Here is a 15,199-nt window from a genome sequence, read left to right on the forward strand (position 1 = left end):
TTTCTCAAACTCAACCACTTGCTCAAATAACCTTTCATATTGACTTTAAAATCTTTCAATTGAAACCATGTTATTCTTCATTAATTCAACTAAAACATTCTTAAAGTGAAAGTCTTTGTTGTATTATTATTTGGATAGAATTTTAGGAGGTAGAATTTGTTCCCAATTGATCTTTTTCATATAACACTCGTCGTCTTCTGCTTCTATGACCAATAGATCTTCGTATTCTATTGGTGGGACATAGTAATCAAAACAAGTTTCATTCCTATAAATTTATCCACAAAAGTCACATCTAAGATGCCCAATATGAGGGTGATCTTTTAAAAATGTATCTCTCAAGATTTGTCCCTCAATTATGTGTAATATAGTAGATATAAGACAAGTATCACACTCTTCATATAATTGTAGTAGAATATCATCATTTCAATCATCCATGCTCTACAACGAATAGTTATGTAAAACGAAGAAGAGACAAACCACTAGCTCACGACATTAGCAAGCTCAACAAATAAAAATAGAAGATAAAAAAAAATCAAAATAAAAAATAAAATAAAAGCAAAAATTTTATTGTAGAGCAAAAAAATTCAATTAAGTAAGTAAATTGTAACTCAATAGTGATATGATAATTCGCGACAATGGAACCAAAAACTTGATACCGTTTTAGCAAGTATACTGAATATTTGCAAGTAATAATAAAACGGTAGTACCGAGTGTCGCACTCTACTATCGAAATGTATTTAATTACTAAATCTGAACAAAAAGTTTCTGAATTGATTGAAATAATATCTAAAATTAACAATAGTAATAAAATTGAATCTTTATAATAAGGAAAATGTCAGGGATGAGTTTCACTTCAAATCCAACCTTGGTTCCTAATTTAATACTAGTTACTAAATTTCTTTATTGAATTATTACCAAATTCTCTTTATTATTTTTGTCATAATGTCTTATTTATAAAACCTTTAATTCAAAAGTAACTCATAATTCCTTAGTGTATTTAAGATTAAAATTAAACTTTACGGCACAAGAATTCTCATTTTAAACTACTGCCTTTGCAATAAATTTAATTTGTCTCATGACCTACATCTATCCCTAGACTACAATATCATGAATTTCTCATCTCAAGCATTGTTAAAGTCCACTCCTATTTCAAAGTTAGAATCGTAGAACAAAGATGAGAAAAATAGTTCAATAAACTCATTCGTATAACTATAAATCAAATTAGAAAAATAAGGGTTTCATCTTATTACACTCATCCCTAACAAATATGGTTTAGTTACCCATGACAGAGATGGAGAAGATAGAGATTATAGAAGAATTACAAGAAAGATTTATGAATGATACTTGATAAAACTACTACAATGGTGTTAGAAACAGCCGTCTCTGATTTTCTCTACTATGGCACAAGTCTCCAAACTTTCCAATAGTAAAAAAGATACCTAAAAAAATGAGAAAAACGTGTTTTAATGTAATATGATGTGTGTTGTGCACCCCTGGCGCACTTCAAGCGCAATCTGACACATCCAGTGGTGCATAATTTCGCCTTAGGTGCGCTTCAAGCGCACAACATCTTATGTCTGGTGTTTAGTACATTTGTCTCCTCTTTTGATTCTGAATTGGATTTTGGTGTCTTCATAAACCTTGTAGCTATATATCGTAGCTTGCATTTACATTTGGTTTGACTTCAATTGGACATCTACAACTCTAGATAGGGCTGAAATACTCCACATAGAACATGTTGATTTCTCACCAAAATTCAGCACTGCACTAAAACAAAGAAACTACGTAAAACTACGAAAAATGTCTACTTAATCAAGGAAATAAGAAAATAAATATTTTATTAAAAAATGAACTAAAATCAACAAAACATGTTAAATAACTTCTTAAATTAACTAATGATTAAAGGTAAATAAGACTAAAAACAATGAAAAATATGCATATAATGAAGAGTCATTACAATCTTCCACGCTCTACAACGAATAGTTAACTCAAACAAAGAAGAGACAAACAAATATCACACGATATTAGCAAGCTAAAAAAAAATATAAAATAAAAGAAAAATAGTTTTATTTTTCAAAATTAAAAACAAAATAAATACAAAAGTTTTATTGCAGAGACACAAATTTCAATTAAGTAAATAAATTATAACTCAATAGTGATATGACAATCACCAACAAAGGTGCCAAAAGCTTGATAGCGTTTGAACAAGTATACTGAATCATTGCAAGTAATAATAAAACCGTAGTACCGAGTGTCGAACTCAAGGATTGCGTTTTACTATCGAGTTGTATTTAATTACTAAAACTGAACAAAAAATGTCTTAATTGGTTAATATAATATTTAAAATTAACAACGGTAACAAAATTGATCCTTTATAATAAGAAAAATGTTAGGGATGAGTTTCAATTTGAATCCAACATTGGTTCCTAATTTGATCCTAGTTACTAAATTCCTTTATTGAATTCTTACCGAATTCTCTTTATTATTTTTGCCCTAATGTCTTAGTGATAGAACCTTTAAATCAAAAGTAACCCATAATTCATAAGTGGATTTAAGATTAGAATTAAGCTTTATGGAACAAGAGTTCTCTTTTTAAATTACTCTTGTTGCAACAAATTTAATTGGCTTCATGACTTGCATCTATCCCTAGACTACAATTTCATGAATTTCTCATCTCAAGCATTCGTAAAGTCCACTCCTGTTTTAAAATACAAATCGTATAACGTTTTAAAGTTGAACAAGCAATAAAAAGCATTAAGCACATAGATGGGAAAAATAATTCAATAAACGCATTCGTATAACTAGAAATCAAATCAGAAAAATAAGGGTTTCATCTTGTTAGACTCATCCCTAACAAATATGATTTAGTTACTCATGAAAAAGATAGAGAAGATAGAGATTAGAGAAGAATTACAAGAAAGATTCATAAATGATTCTTGATAAAACTGCTCCAATAGTGTTAGAAACAGTCGTATATGAGTTTCTCTGCAAGGGCACAAGTCTCCAAATGACCCAATAGTAAAAAACGATATCTAAAAAGTGAGAAAAATGTGTTTTAAAGTGTTCTGATACGCATGGCGTGCCCCATATGCACTTCAAGCGCAATCTGACAGATCCAGTAGTGCAAAATTGTGCCCCAGGCGCGCTTCAAGCGCACATCATCTTTTGTCTGGTGTTTAGTGCATTTTTTCCTCTTTTGATTCTGAATTTGGTTTCTGTGTCTGTATGAAAGTTGTAGCTTTGGATCTTTTCTTTTTATTTGCATTTGGTTTGACTTTAATTGGACATCTACAACTCAAGATATGGCTAGAATACTCCACATAGGTCATGTTGATTTCTCACCAAAATTCACCACTGCACTAAAACAAAGAAACAATGCAAAACTACGAAAAATCTATACTTAATCAAGAAAATAAGATCATAAACATTTTATTAAATCTAAGAACTAAAATCAACAAAATATATCAAATAACTCCTTAAAATAACTAATGATTAAAGAAAAATAAGACTAAAAACAATGAAAATTATGCATATGATGAAGAGTCATCACATGATATGATTAATGAGACTGTACTGAAGTTGAGATGTTTTGTATGAAATTTATTTATTATGTCATGTATGCAATGCATCTTTCATCCATAACAATTATAAATAACTTAGTGATATACTAAATCCATAATACTAAAATCCTAAGCCCATAATTCAAACTTGAACCAGAGGCAGAAAACTAGAAACAACATTGGAGTCATGAAAATAATAGTAACTTTAAAGTCATGAAAATGATAACTATATCAGAGTCATGAAATTAATAACAACATTAGAGTCATGCAAATGGTAACAACGTTAGAGTCATGAAAAATAATTTCGATGCAGTTTTAAAACACCTATATGCTAAAATTCAATTTCCTTACACTCTACTTCTCTAACCCGTATTAACCCCAAAACAATTTCTCTAAAGAATTTCAATGAATAAACTCCCAAAACAAGCAGAGGCAGCAGTAATAACAAGCAGAAGTCGTGTTCAACAAGCATACTGACATTAAATTAAGGTCTACGCGTCTAATTAATTTTTGCTAACATATAATTCATTCACAAACATCACACAAACAGAGATAATTTGCACACACATTATAAATTAACTGAGATAAACTGAAAATTTCAATGAAATCCCTATGTGCTAAATTTCCTTTTTCCTCACTATTTTAGTTATATTATTCCATTCCCCTTTTCCCAAACAACTTCAGAATTTATAATCCTCCAATTTCACACGATAAAAAAATTTAATGTAAAGAACTCACTATTGGTGTTTTAGGGGACAATGTTAGAGTTTGAGGACAACTTCAAGCTTCCCTCTTGGGTAGAACTACTACATTGACCCAAATTCTTCTGTTGTTGGTTGTTCTCTCCTATTTCTTTGATTTTGTTTATTTGATTGTCTGATCTTTAAGGATGCAAGGTCGATTTGGACATGCAATGTTGGAGAATAGTTTTAAGAAGTCTAGGAAGCTTTCAATCTTGGTGATGTAAGAATGTTTGGAAAAACAATGGGGAATTTTTTGCACGAGAATGGTATTTAAGGGAAGTATGGTGGGAATTCCCTTCCTTGCCCTTGATTTATCCAAATATTACCCTACTACCCTTCTTTAATTAATCAAGTTTTAGACCACTTATTTTATTTTTAATTTAATAGCTTCACTAATTAAATTCTAGACTTAAAAAACAAAATTTATTAGGTGGGTTGTTACATCCTCTACCACTTAATAAAATTTTTCCCTCATAATTCAAGGAACTACCTATTGGAAATGGTAAGGATACTCCCTTTGCATATTCGCCTCTGCTTCTCATGTTGCTTCCTCTGCAAAAGATCCTTCCCAAACAACCTTCACTTGGAGAATTTATTTGTTTCTCAATGCTTTTACACTTCTATCTACAATTTTGACTGACATTTGGTCATACGCAAGGTTTAACTTGAGTTACACAAACTCATGACTCAAAATTTGATGATGATTAGGAATGTATTTCTTTAACTGAGAAACATGAAAAACATTGTATAAATTGGATAAATTGGGTGGCAAAGCTATTCAGTATGCAGAGGGACCTATCCTCTGTAAAATTTGAAAGGGTCAACCAAAACGAGGGTTTAGCTTCTTGACGTTTATTACTCTTCCAATGCCAATAATGGGGTAACTCTAAAAAAATCATGATTCCCCTCCTCAAACTCTAAAGGCCTTCTCCTGATATCATCATAACTCTTTTACCAGCTTTGGGCTATCCTTAGTTTATCCTTAATGACCTTAATCTTTTTGGTGGTCTCTTAGATAAAGGTGTCCTATATTTTCTCCCATATGAAGCATCATAAGGTGCCATGCTAATGCTGGCATGGTAACTGTTGTTGTAGGAAAATTCTACCAAAGGCAAGTGTGTATCTCAATTTCCCCCTTCCTCTAAAATGCAGGCTCTTAGCATATCCTCCAGAGTCTGAATGATCCTTTTAGTTTGACCATCATTTTGCGGATGGTAGGTAGTACTAAGGTGCAATCTAATTCCTAGAGAATTTTGAAAGGCCTTCCAAAACATGGAGGTAAACTTGGGGTCCCTATCTGATATGATACTAAGAGGTACCCTATGCAACCTCACTATTTCCTAATGAATAACTTTACTGGTAAGAAATGAACTGACTTGGTTAATATGTCCACAATCACCCAAATAGAATCATACCCAATGTATGTGGCAAACCTACAACAAAATCCATGGAAATTGAGTCTCATTTCCATTCAAGTATTTCCAAATGTTACTGCAATCCTATTGGCCTCTAATATTCTATTTTTACCTTTTAGCAAGCCAGGCATTGTCCCACAAAAGTAGCCACATCAACCTTTATAACTAACCACCAATAATTTTTCTTAAGGTCTTGGTACATCTTGGTAGATCCAGGATGGACAACCATATTACTTTTGTGAGCTTCCTATAGGATCAATTTCTTTAATTCTGAATCCTTAGATACACAAATTCTGCCATGAGATAGAATTGTTCCATCTTTTACCCTTGTAAATATTTCTTGGTATTTTCTAAGTTGCAACTTCTCATCAAACCCTTGAGATTTCCTAATTTGGTCTCTAAGACCACTAGTTGTTTCTAGTTTATTTAAAAGAATCCCCATTGGGAGGATTGTCATCTTCAGGTTCGTGTCCCTAAGGTTTTCCAATAATGCATGTTCTTGGACCATCAAATGAGACATATGTAGGGACTTTCTGCTCAATGCATCAACAACTACATTGGCTTTGCTCGGGTAGTACTTCATTTTTAATTCATAACCTTTCAAGAACTCTACCCACCTTTTTTTGCCTCATGTTAGGTTCCCTCTAGTCAAAGAGATACTTTAGGCTCTTGTAATCACTAAAAATCTCAAATTGTGCTCCATATAGATGATGCCTCTAGATCTTCAAGGCAAACACTATGGCAGCCAATTCTAGGTCATGAGTAGGATAGTTCCCATCATGAGACTTCAGTTTCCTTGAAGCATAAGCCACTACTTGGTTGTTTTGCATCAATACAAAACCTAAGCCTTTCAGGGATGCATCACAATACACTTCAAAACTTAAGGGTGGATCTGGTATCGCCAACACAGGGGTAGTGGTTAACTTGGTCTTAAGAGTCCAAAAACTCTTTTCACATTTTCTGATCCCACACAAAGGGCTAAACCTTCCTAGTTAGTCTAGTCAGAGGCAAGGCAATTTGGGAGAATTTCCTAATGAATCTCCCATAGTATCCTACCAGCCCTAAGAAACTCCTAACCTCTGTCACGTTTTTAGGATGCTCCCATTTCAGTATTGCCTCTACTTTGGAGGGGTCCATTGCCACTCCTTCCGTACTGATCACATGGCCTAGAAACTTTACTTCTAACATCCAAAACTCGCATTTTCTTGGTTTTGCAAAAATTCACATTTGAAGATGACTTACATCCAAAACTCACATTTCTTGCATTTTCTTAGTTATCAGATCCTCTAATTGGTTTTTCAACTCAGTTAATTATAATAGGGACATCCTGTAAGGGCAATTGAGATTAGCCCTGTTCTAGGGACCAAGTCTATTGAGAACTCTATTTCTCTTTCAAGAGGCAATGATGTCGCATTCTCTGGAAATACATTATAAAACTCACTAACTACAGGAATATTGGATAAGTCCATTTTAAGCCCTGAGTTAGAGGATATTAATAATAATATGCCTTGAACCCCACTGATTAGACATTGAAAGAGTTGAGAATTGTTGGTCAATGAGGGAAATTTGGTTTCCTCTGGTTGGGGAATTCTTGAAGGAATTATGACTTTCCTTCCATGGCAAATCAGAGTTACTGAATTGTCCGACATCCATTCCATTCCTAATATGATGTCTAAGCCCTTAAGGGGCAAACAAACCAGGTTTATTATAAAAACTCTATCATACAAGGTGATTGGACACTGGTGGCATACTAAGAGGTCTCTATTGAATTCTTAGTTGTAGTGCTTACAACTAAGGGAAAAGGCATTTCAAGTACATGGATATTATGTTTTAAAACAAAATCAGAAGATATGAAAGAATGAGATGCACCAGTGCCAAACATGAAAATTAAAGAGATTTGATGTATGATACCTCTGATTTCATGCCTCAATCCCCACTCAAACTGGTTTATCTTTCATTCTTTAGTGGGTACATATTGTGCATGTGGGAAAATTTTGGTCAGTTCTTCAAACTTTGCAACATACTCTACAATAGACATGCCTCCTTGTAGCAGGTGCACAAACTTCAACTTCTTTTCTCTTCTGGCACTTTTTGGATAGTACTTGTCCAAAAAAGGACACCTCAAAGTGTTCCCAATTCATAGGGATTCCTTGAGTCTGAAGATAAGTCCATGCACTTCTCCACCAATACTCTGCCTCACCCTTTAGTAGATGAGAAACAAATGCCACTTTTTGTTCTTCGGTACAAGGCACTACTTCAAATGACTTCTTAATCTCATCCGACCAAGCTTGGGCCTCTGTGGGATTGTGGCTTTCATGGAAGGTTAGAGGTTGCAACTTAAGAAAATCATAAAACATCTTATTGGCATTTGGAGTGCCATCTTTTTGCCCTGCCATTTATTGAATAGTAATTAACATAACTTTTGCCTTTAATTTGAACATTTAACATATATAGTTAAAGGATTGTTGTTCTTTATTTATATGTATTTCTTATAATCAAAAAATCAACTAGAGGATTATATTTAACAATACTTTTGCACTAACAACGAATGTTTCACATTTATGAATGACTGAGAAATAAATGCTTTTATATTTAGTAAAGTGTGAACTAATTTGGTGCTGCCAAAAATAAAAAAATATCACGCGTGATTCAAATCAGTCTATAATGTATGATTAGAATCACAAAGTAAAAAATGATATGATGATTCGAATCAACTTAAACTTCTATTGAGATGATTCAAATCAACCAAATATGTGACTCGAATCAACCTTAATGTGATTCGAATAACTTGATAAAACAATGATATGATGATTAGAATCAACTTTAGTTTCTATTCAGATGATTCAAATCACACTCAACAAGGTGATTCGAATCAACCTTAATTTGATTCAAATCACACACACTAGGGACCATACACCTTAATGTGATTCAAATCACATGATAAAAAATGATACGATGATTTTAATCAACTTAAGTTTCTATTCAGATGATTCAAATCACACTCAACAAGGTGATTCGAATCAACCTTAATGTGATTCAAATCACACACATTAGGGACCTTACACTCACATATAGAAAGGAAAATAATGATAAAATGAATTTTTAAAAATTTGAATTTTACACTTAAAAGTAGTTACTTAAGGTCAATATGAACTTTAATATAATCATTAAACACTCATTATTGTTGGATTTTGATCCTTTGATTCCTAATTTTGACATAATTCACAATTCAACAATGTTCATACAATGCATGATAAATCTAATATTTGAATTGAGCAAGATTTCAGGAACCATAATCAAACCCTACACACTTGGATCAAATTGCTTGGAACACAAGAAATCAACAAAAGTTGAATTCTGACTATGTAAATCGATTGGGAAATCGATTTCATAACAAGGGTGTAAGGAAATCTTAAGTGTTTGTGAATGTGCAATCGATTAGGCAATCGATTAGATCAATTAAAAATGAAAAATGCACAAGTCAGTAGCCTCTGATTTGGAGAAAATCGATTGGTAAATCGATTGAACATTTCACAAATCAAACCTGATGGTAACACATCGATTGGTAAATCGATTGAATGAATCACAGTGGCACTCCAGTGCTGAGGAAATCGATTGGCAAATCGATTGATAAAATATCATTTGAAAAATGACCTCACCTGTGACAAATACAATCGATTGGACAATCTATTGTTAACACTTTAATTTTGATAAAGTTTGGTTGCAATCGATTGGGAAATCGATTGAACTAAACACCAGGTAAAAACTTTTCAGGAACATGACACCAAAGCGATTGACAAGTCGATTGATATCAAATAGCTGAGCCACTGTTTTGAAAACAATCGATTGGCAAATCGATTGATATTAAAACTGAATCACTATTTTGAATCACATCGATTGACAAATCGATTGACATCAAAAACCTGAGCCACTGTTTTGAAAACAATCGATTGGCAAATCGATTGAAATAAACTTGTTGAAAACACAGTGAACTCTGAAGTTTGGCAAATCGATTGAGTAATCGATTGAAAATAGTTTTATTAAAACAGTTTCCCAGAAATCGATTAGGCAATCGATTTATACAGGTCTGGACATATTCTACTGAAAAGTGTTGTTTTAAAGAATCGATTGGTAAATCGATTAGCTTGTATAGTTTCAAGATTAAAGAAAACCAAGATCGCGATAATCGATTGGCAAATCGATTTAGCTCATTTTATAACTTTACAAAATCGATTGGGAAATCGATTTCGTAGTTGGTTTTTCAGAAACTATATAAGATGTCTTTCAATCTTTATTCTCATAACTTCTAAAAACTTTTACATAACTTTTACATAACTTTTTCCTAACTTTCATAATTTCTCTTATGCTCTCAAAAACGGTTCATGGCAACAAACTAACAACTTCATAATTGTGATTACAGATCTCAATACAGTTTGTTGACAATCTAAGAGAAATGATAATGTGCTCAAGAACAATCCATGAATATCCAGATTTGTGAAGAGCAACATTCATAAAGATTGAAGACCCTTTTGTTTTACAATCTTTTATTCTTTCTGTAATAATTCTTTGAACGAAATAGAACGCAAGAAAAGCCAGCTCGAAACTGGTGGCTACTTTCTTGGTTGAGAGGACTCAACAAGAAAGAGTCGCACTTTGATTCTGTGATAGGCTGCTGAGTGTCTTCAAGGATCAGAGGGTATTCAATAGGAAAGATATAATTAGAGATTGATAGGTTTCAGGGAGGAAACTGGAAAATCTTTGTAATTGATTCTTTCTATTGAAGGAGAAGAAAATCTGAAATCCGATTGGATTTTCAGGACTGGACGTAGGTTGTTGTGGAACAACCGAACCAGGATAAATCTCTGTGTCTTCTTCTCTAACTCTCTCTCTTTAATTTTCTATATTGCTAACGTTGCATGCCTCAAAATTTAATTTCCGCTGTGCGCTTGATACAGATTAATTTGGTAACGAAAACTGATATATTTTCTTTATTGCGAGGTCACTGATACCAACAATTGGTATCAGAGCCAACTTCTTGAGAGGTAAAACTTATAAGAAGATGGCCTCAACTGACGTTCTGGGAGAAGGCGCTTCGTTAGCTCGACCACCAGCTTTCAACGGTACAGCCTACATGTACTGGAAGCAAAGAATGCTCATATTTCTGGAAGCAAGTGGCATAGATATCCTTGATGCTGTTGAAAACGGTCCGTACATTCCCAAGATTGCAGGAACTGACAACTCAATGATTATCAAGCCTAGAGCCGACTGGTCAGATGATGACAAGAAGAAGGTTGGTTTCAATGCGAAGGCTAAGAACATCATCACGTCCGCCCTATGTGCAGAAGAGTTCTTTAGAGTGTCCAATTGCAAGTCAGCAAAAGAGATGTGGGACATCCTCCAAGAAACTCACGAAGGTACTACTGATGTTAAGAGAGCTCGTGTGAATACGCTCATGCACGAATATGAATTATTTAGCATGAAGAAAGAAGAGTCAATCAGCGATTTGCAAACCAGATTCACACACATAGTCAACAACCTGCATGCACTAGGAAAAGATGTGGATAATGAACAGCAGATTGGAAAGATCATGAGATGTTTAACCAGAGAATGGCAGCCAAAGATAACAGCCATAGCTGAGTCTAGAGATCTTGCAAAGATGACGACAGCAACACTAAGAGTCGTACTTTGATTTTGTGTTAGGCTGCCGATTGTCTACAAGGATCAAAGGGTTGATAGAAAGCCAGCTAGAAACTGGTGGCTACTTTCTTGGGTGAAGAGTGTTCAACAAGGAAGAGTCGCACTGTGATTCTGTGATAGGTTGACGAGTATCTACAAGGATCAGAGGGTATTCAATAGGAAAGAGATCATTAAGATAGATAGGTTTCAGGGAGGAAACTGGACAATCTGTAATTGATTCTTTCTATTGAAGGAGAAGAAAATCTGAAATCCGATTGGATTTTCGGGACTGGACGTAGGTTGTTGTTGACAACCGAACCAGGATAAATCTCTGTGTTTTCTTCTCTAACTCTCTCTCTTTAATTTTCTATGTTGCTAACTTTGCATGCCTCAAAATTTAAATTCCGCTGTGCACTTGATACTGATTAATTTGGTAACAAAAACTGATATATTTTCTGTTATTTCGAGGTCAAGATACCAACAATTATTTCAAGCAATATATTATCGTTTATGTGCCATCCACGTAGAGTGTCACGTAAGGTGTTAACATCCACTTTATATCCTTTATCACACAAATTAACGAAAAACCATTTGGATGGAGATATATCAATTTCAAGGATGTTTTTGCTATTGTACAAATTTCAAGGATGAAATTGACCAACCATTACAATTTTCAAGACTAAATTAATGACTTTTCCAAGATTGTTTTTTTTATGAAAATATGAAATCAAGATTCATCATGTAACACAATTTGGATTTGATTAAATTTGATCCTAATAATATTGGTTTGCCCTTTATAAAAATATTCATTTTTAGAAGTTAAATGAATGTTTTGTTTTAGATAAATAGACAATCATGAACTCACATTAAAAAATTTAAAGAAGAAGATGGTCGCAACAATAATTTGACGTGTCACATACACTATGTAATATTGTTAATAAATAATTCATTTCTTGTTTAGCAAAATGATGAATTTGTATAGTGCTTGAAAATGAATAACTAAAACAAATTTTAAAAAAAAAATAATGATAATTTTTAAATAAAAAATAAAAGATGAAAAATATATATTTAATTATTTTTTTAAGGAAATGTATATTTTAATCTTTATTAAATCATAATAACTCATTCAGCTAACCGTACCAAATTTGTTGATTTTCCAACTACTAACTAGAAATCCACTTAGTTGTTACGTGGCCAGGATTCAATATCTTCCGATTCCATGGCCACATCCAACCTCTCCCACCAAATTTCCCGACCATTTCCTACAGCTTGCGTCAGTATCCGGCCACCAATCACTGCCGCCAACAACCAGAAGAACCCTTCACCTCCTCTCAAACCACATAGAGACCACCGTAAACTATCCCTTAAACCCAAATCAAAAAATCACTTAAATTGGGCAATCAAGCTAAGCTTAGCAGAGCAGAGTCCACCAAAATCAACGTTAGATTTGGAGCAACTCGTAGGCTTTCTATACGAAGATCTTCCTCATCTCTTCGATGATAAGGGTATTGATAAAAGTGCTTATGACGAACGTGTCTTCTTTCGAGACCCAATCACTAAGCATGATGATTTAAATGGCTACCTTTTCAACATTGCTCTTCTTAAGACACTCTTTACACCTCAGTTTTACTTGCATTGGGTTAAACCGGTCTGTTTCTCTCTCTCTTTTTTTTTTTTTTTTTTTTTTTTTTTTTTTAAGTACTTAATTAAGTTGTTTATTCAAATTCACTTTTGACTTTCATATGTCTGCTTTGTAATATTTGACTGATTTGATTTGCTATAGACAGGACCTTATGAGATAACTACAAGATGGACAATGGTTATGAAATTCATGCTACTTCCATGGAAACCTGAATTGGTCTTTACAGGAACTTCTGTTATGGGCGTTAACCCTGAAAATGGCAAGTTCTGTAGCCATGTGGTAGGTTCCAAGTTCCAGTTATCTAGTAGTGGTGTTATCTATGGTTATAAATTGTGGTTTCAGTCGCATGATTTTTGTATCGTAGAAAAATCAGCTGACGCGACTTTAATTGCAGTAGCTTTGGGTTATAGGCATATTAAAAATCTTGATGCCACTGATTTTTTTTCTACCTAACCTAGTGTTATCAAATGCTGTTTCTAAATGATGTTACTGGGTTTCTTTTTTGTACTTTAACTTGTTGTTCCTCAACTTCCTAGGACTTTTGGGATTCAATTGAGAAAAATGACTATTTTTCATTTGAAGGTTTATTGGAATTATTCAAACAGGTACCATTCTGTTTCACTCTTGATGGATGCCTTGTACATTTTTTCTCTTATAAGTCTTCCAAAATCCATTGTGAGTAGTTACTCTGAAGATTTGACATTTTGTAGTTGAGGATTTACAAGACACCGGAATTGGAATCACCCAAATATCAAATATTGAAAAAGACAGCAAATTATGAGGTCAACCTTCTCATTCATCAACATATGGAGAATCCGATTGAATTTTGAAATTTTGTATGTAATGATTCATTGATTTTTAATGGCATAACAGGTTAGACAGTATGATCCGTTCGTAGTAGTAGAAACAAATGGAGACAAGCTATCTGGGTCTACTGGCTTTAATGATGTTGCTGGGTAAGATTTTATACATCAAATTTATTTATTTAGTCTTTGGCTCTCTATTTCAGATAATGCATACATGTTAAAAATCCTCCCACACAGATATATATTTGGGAAGAATTCAACGACTGAGAAGATAGCAATGACAACTCCAGTTTTCACTCAAGCCATTGATGCTGATTTGTCCAAAGTGTCCATCCAAATAGTTCTTCCATTAGACAAAGAAACAAATAGGTATTATGTCTCTGAATTTTGCAGGTTTAAGAATTTGAATGACTTTTGTTTTATGAGATAGATGTGTTAGCTAAGTAAAGAAATGCAGTTTTGTGGAAATATAAAAGCAATATCTTTAGTTGAATTAAGATTTGTGCTTACTGTTTAATCTTTTGACCAGTTTACCAAATCCTAATAAAGAAACAGTTATCTTGAGAAAATTAGAAGGAGGCGTTGCTGCAGTAATAAAGTTTAGTGGCAAACCTACAGAGGATAGTGTTCGCGAAAAGGAGAAAATGTTGCGCTCCAATATCATTAAAGATGGTCTTAAACCTCAGCCAGGCTGTTTGTTTGCGCGGTACAATGATCCAGGTCGAACATGGACTTTTATAATGGTATGCTACAAAACCTGCTTGATTGATATCAATTGATTTCTGATATGCATTGTGCTTGCTCTCCTTATATAAATAAAAACGAATGTTCTATGAGAGCCCTGTTTTTAAAAGGGAGTGACTTGTGTTTTCAATGTTGTCCCATCAATAAGCTAAGAACTTAAAGTATGTTGTTCCTTAGGCTATGCTTGTGAGTTTAGGAAGGAAGGGGAGGAGAGAGTTTTGGAAGAAATGGAAGAAAGGAAGAATTTTTGGAGGGGAGGGCTCTGGGGAGTTTGTTTTTCTTCATAGGAGGATTTTTTAGGGCAAGGGTTTAGATATATTCTTCAAATCATTTCAATGTTCTTATAATACTCTAGCAAGGGTTGTTCCTAGAAAACTTGAGGTTAAAGTAGTTAGCATACTAGTTTGCCAAGATTAATTTGTTATTGATTATACATAGTACATTAATTTAAAGTAAAGTAAAATACTAGCCTAATTATTTTTATAAGGGGATGAGATGCAACAAAAGGGGATGAGATGAAATAAAAGGGAACAGTCAAAGGGTTATGCTCCACTGCTAGGATTAACCCTAGCAATTGTAGACAGCCAGAAGCATAACACGTAACCCTTTATCT

The 15,199-nt window shown here is 33.5% G+C and overlaps 1 protein-coding gene across 1 annotated transcript in view; it reads left to right on the forward strand.

Annotated features, from left to right (window-relative positions):
* The first annotated feature begins 12,530 nt into the window (after nt 1-12,530).
* LOC101508739 (uncharacterized) overlaps nt 12,531-15,199 on the forward strand; it is a 3,620-nt gene continuing 951 nt past the window's right edge. Inside the window, exons 1-7 of the mRNA XM_004513518.4 lie at nt 12,531-13,042; nt 13,178-13,315; nt 13,573-13,641; nt 13,747-13,818; nt 13,910-13,992; nt 14,080-14,211; nt 14,372-14,585. Of these exons, the coding sequence (XP_004513575.1) occupies nt 12,614-13,042; nt 13,178-13,315; nt 13,573-13,641; nt 13,747-13,818; nt 13,910-13,992; nt 14,080-14,211; nt 14,372-14,585 (1,137 nt within the window). The 5' untranslated portion in view covers nt 12,531-12,613. The remainder of the gene's footprint in view (nt 13,043-13,177; nt 13,316-13,572; nt 13,642-13,746; nt 13,819-13,909; nt 13,993-14,079; nt 14,212-14,371; nt 14,586-15,199) is intronic.

This window comes from Cicer arietinum, chromosome 1 (genome assembly GCF_000331145.2).
Source record: "Cicer arietinum cultivar CDC Frontier isolate Library 1 chromosome 1, Cicar.CDCFrontier_v2.0, whole genome shotgun sequence".
In the NCBI taxonomy this organism is placed as follows: Eukaryota; Viridiplantae; Streptophyta; class Magnoliopsida; order Fabales; family Fabaceae; genus Cicer; species Cicer arietinum.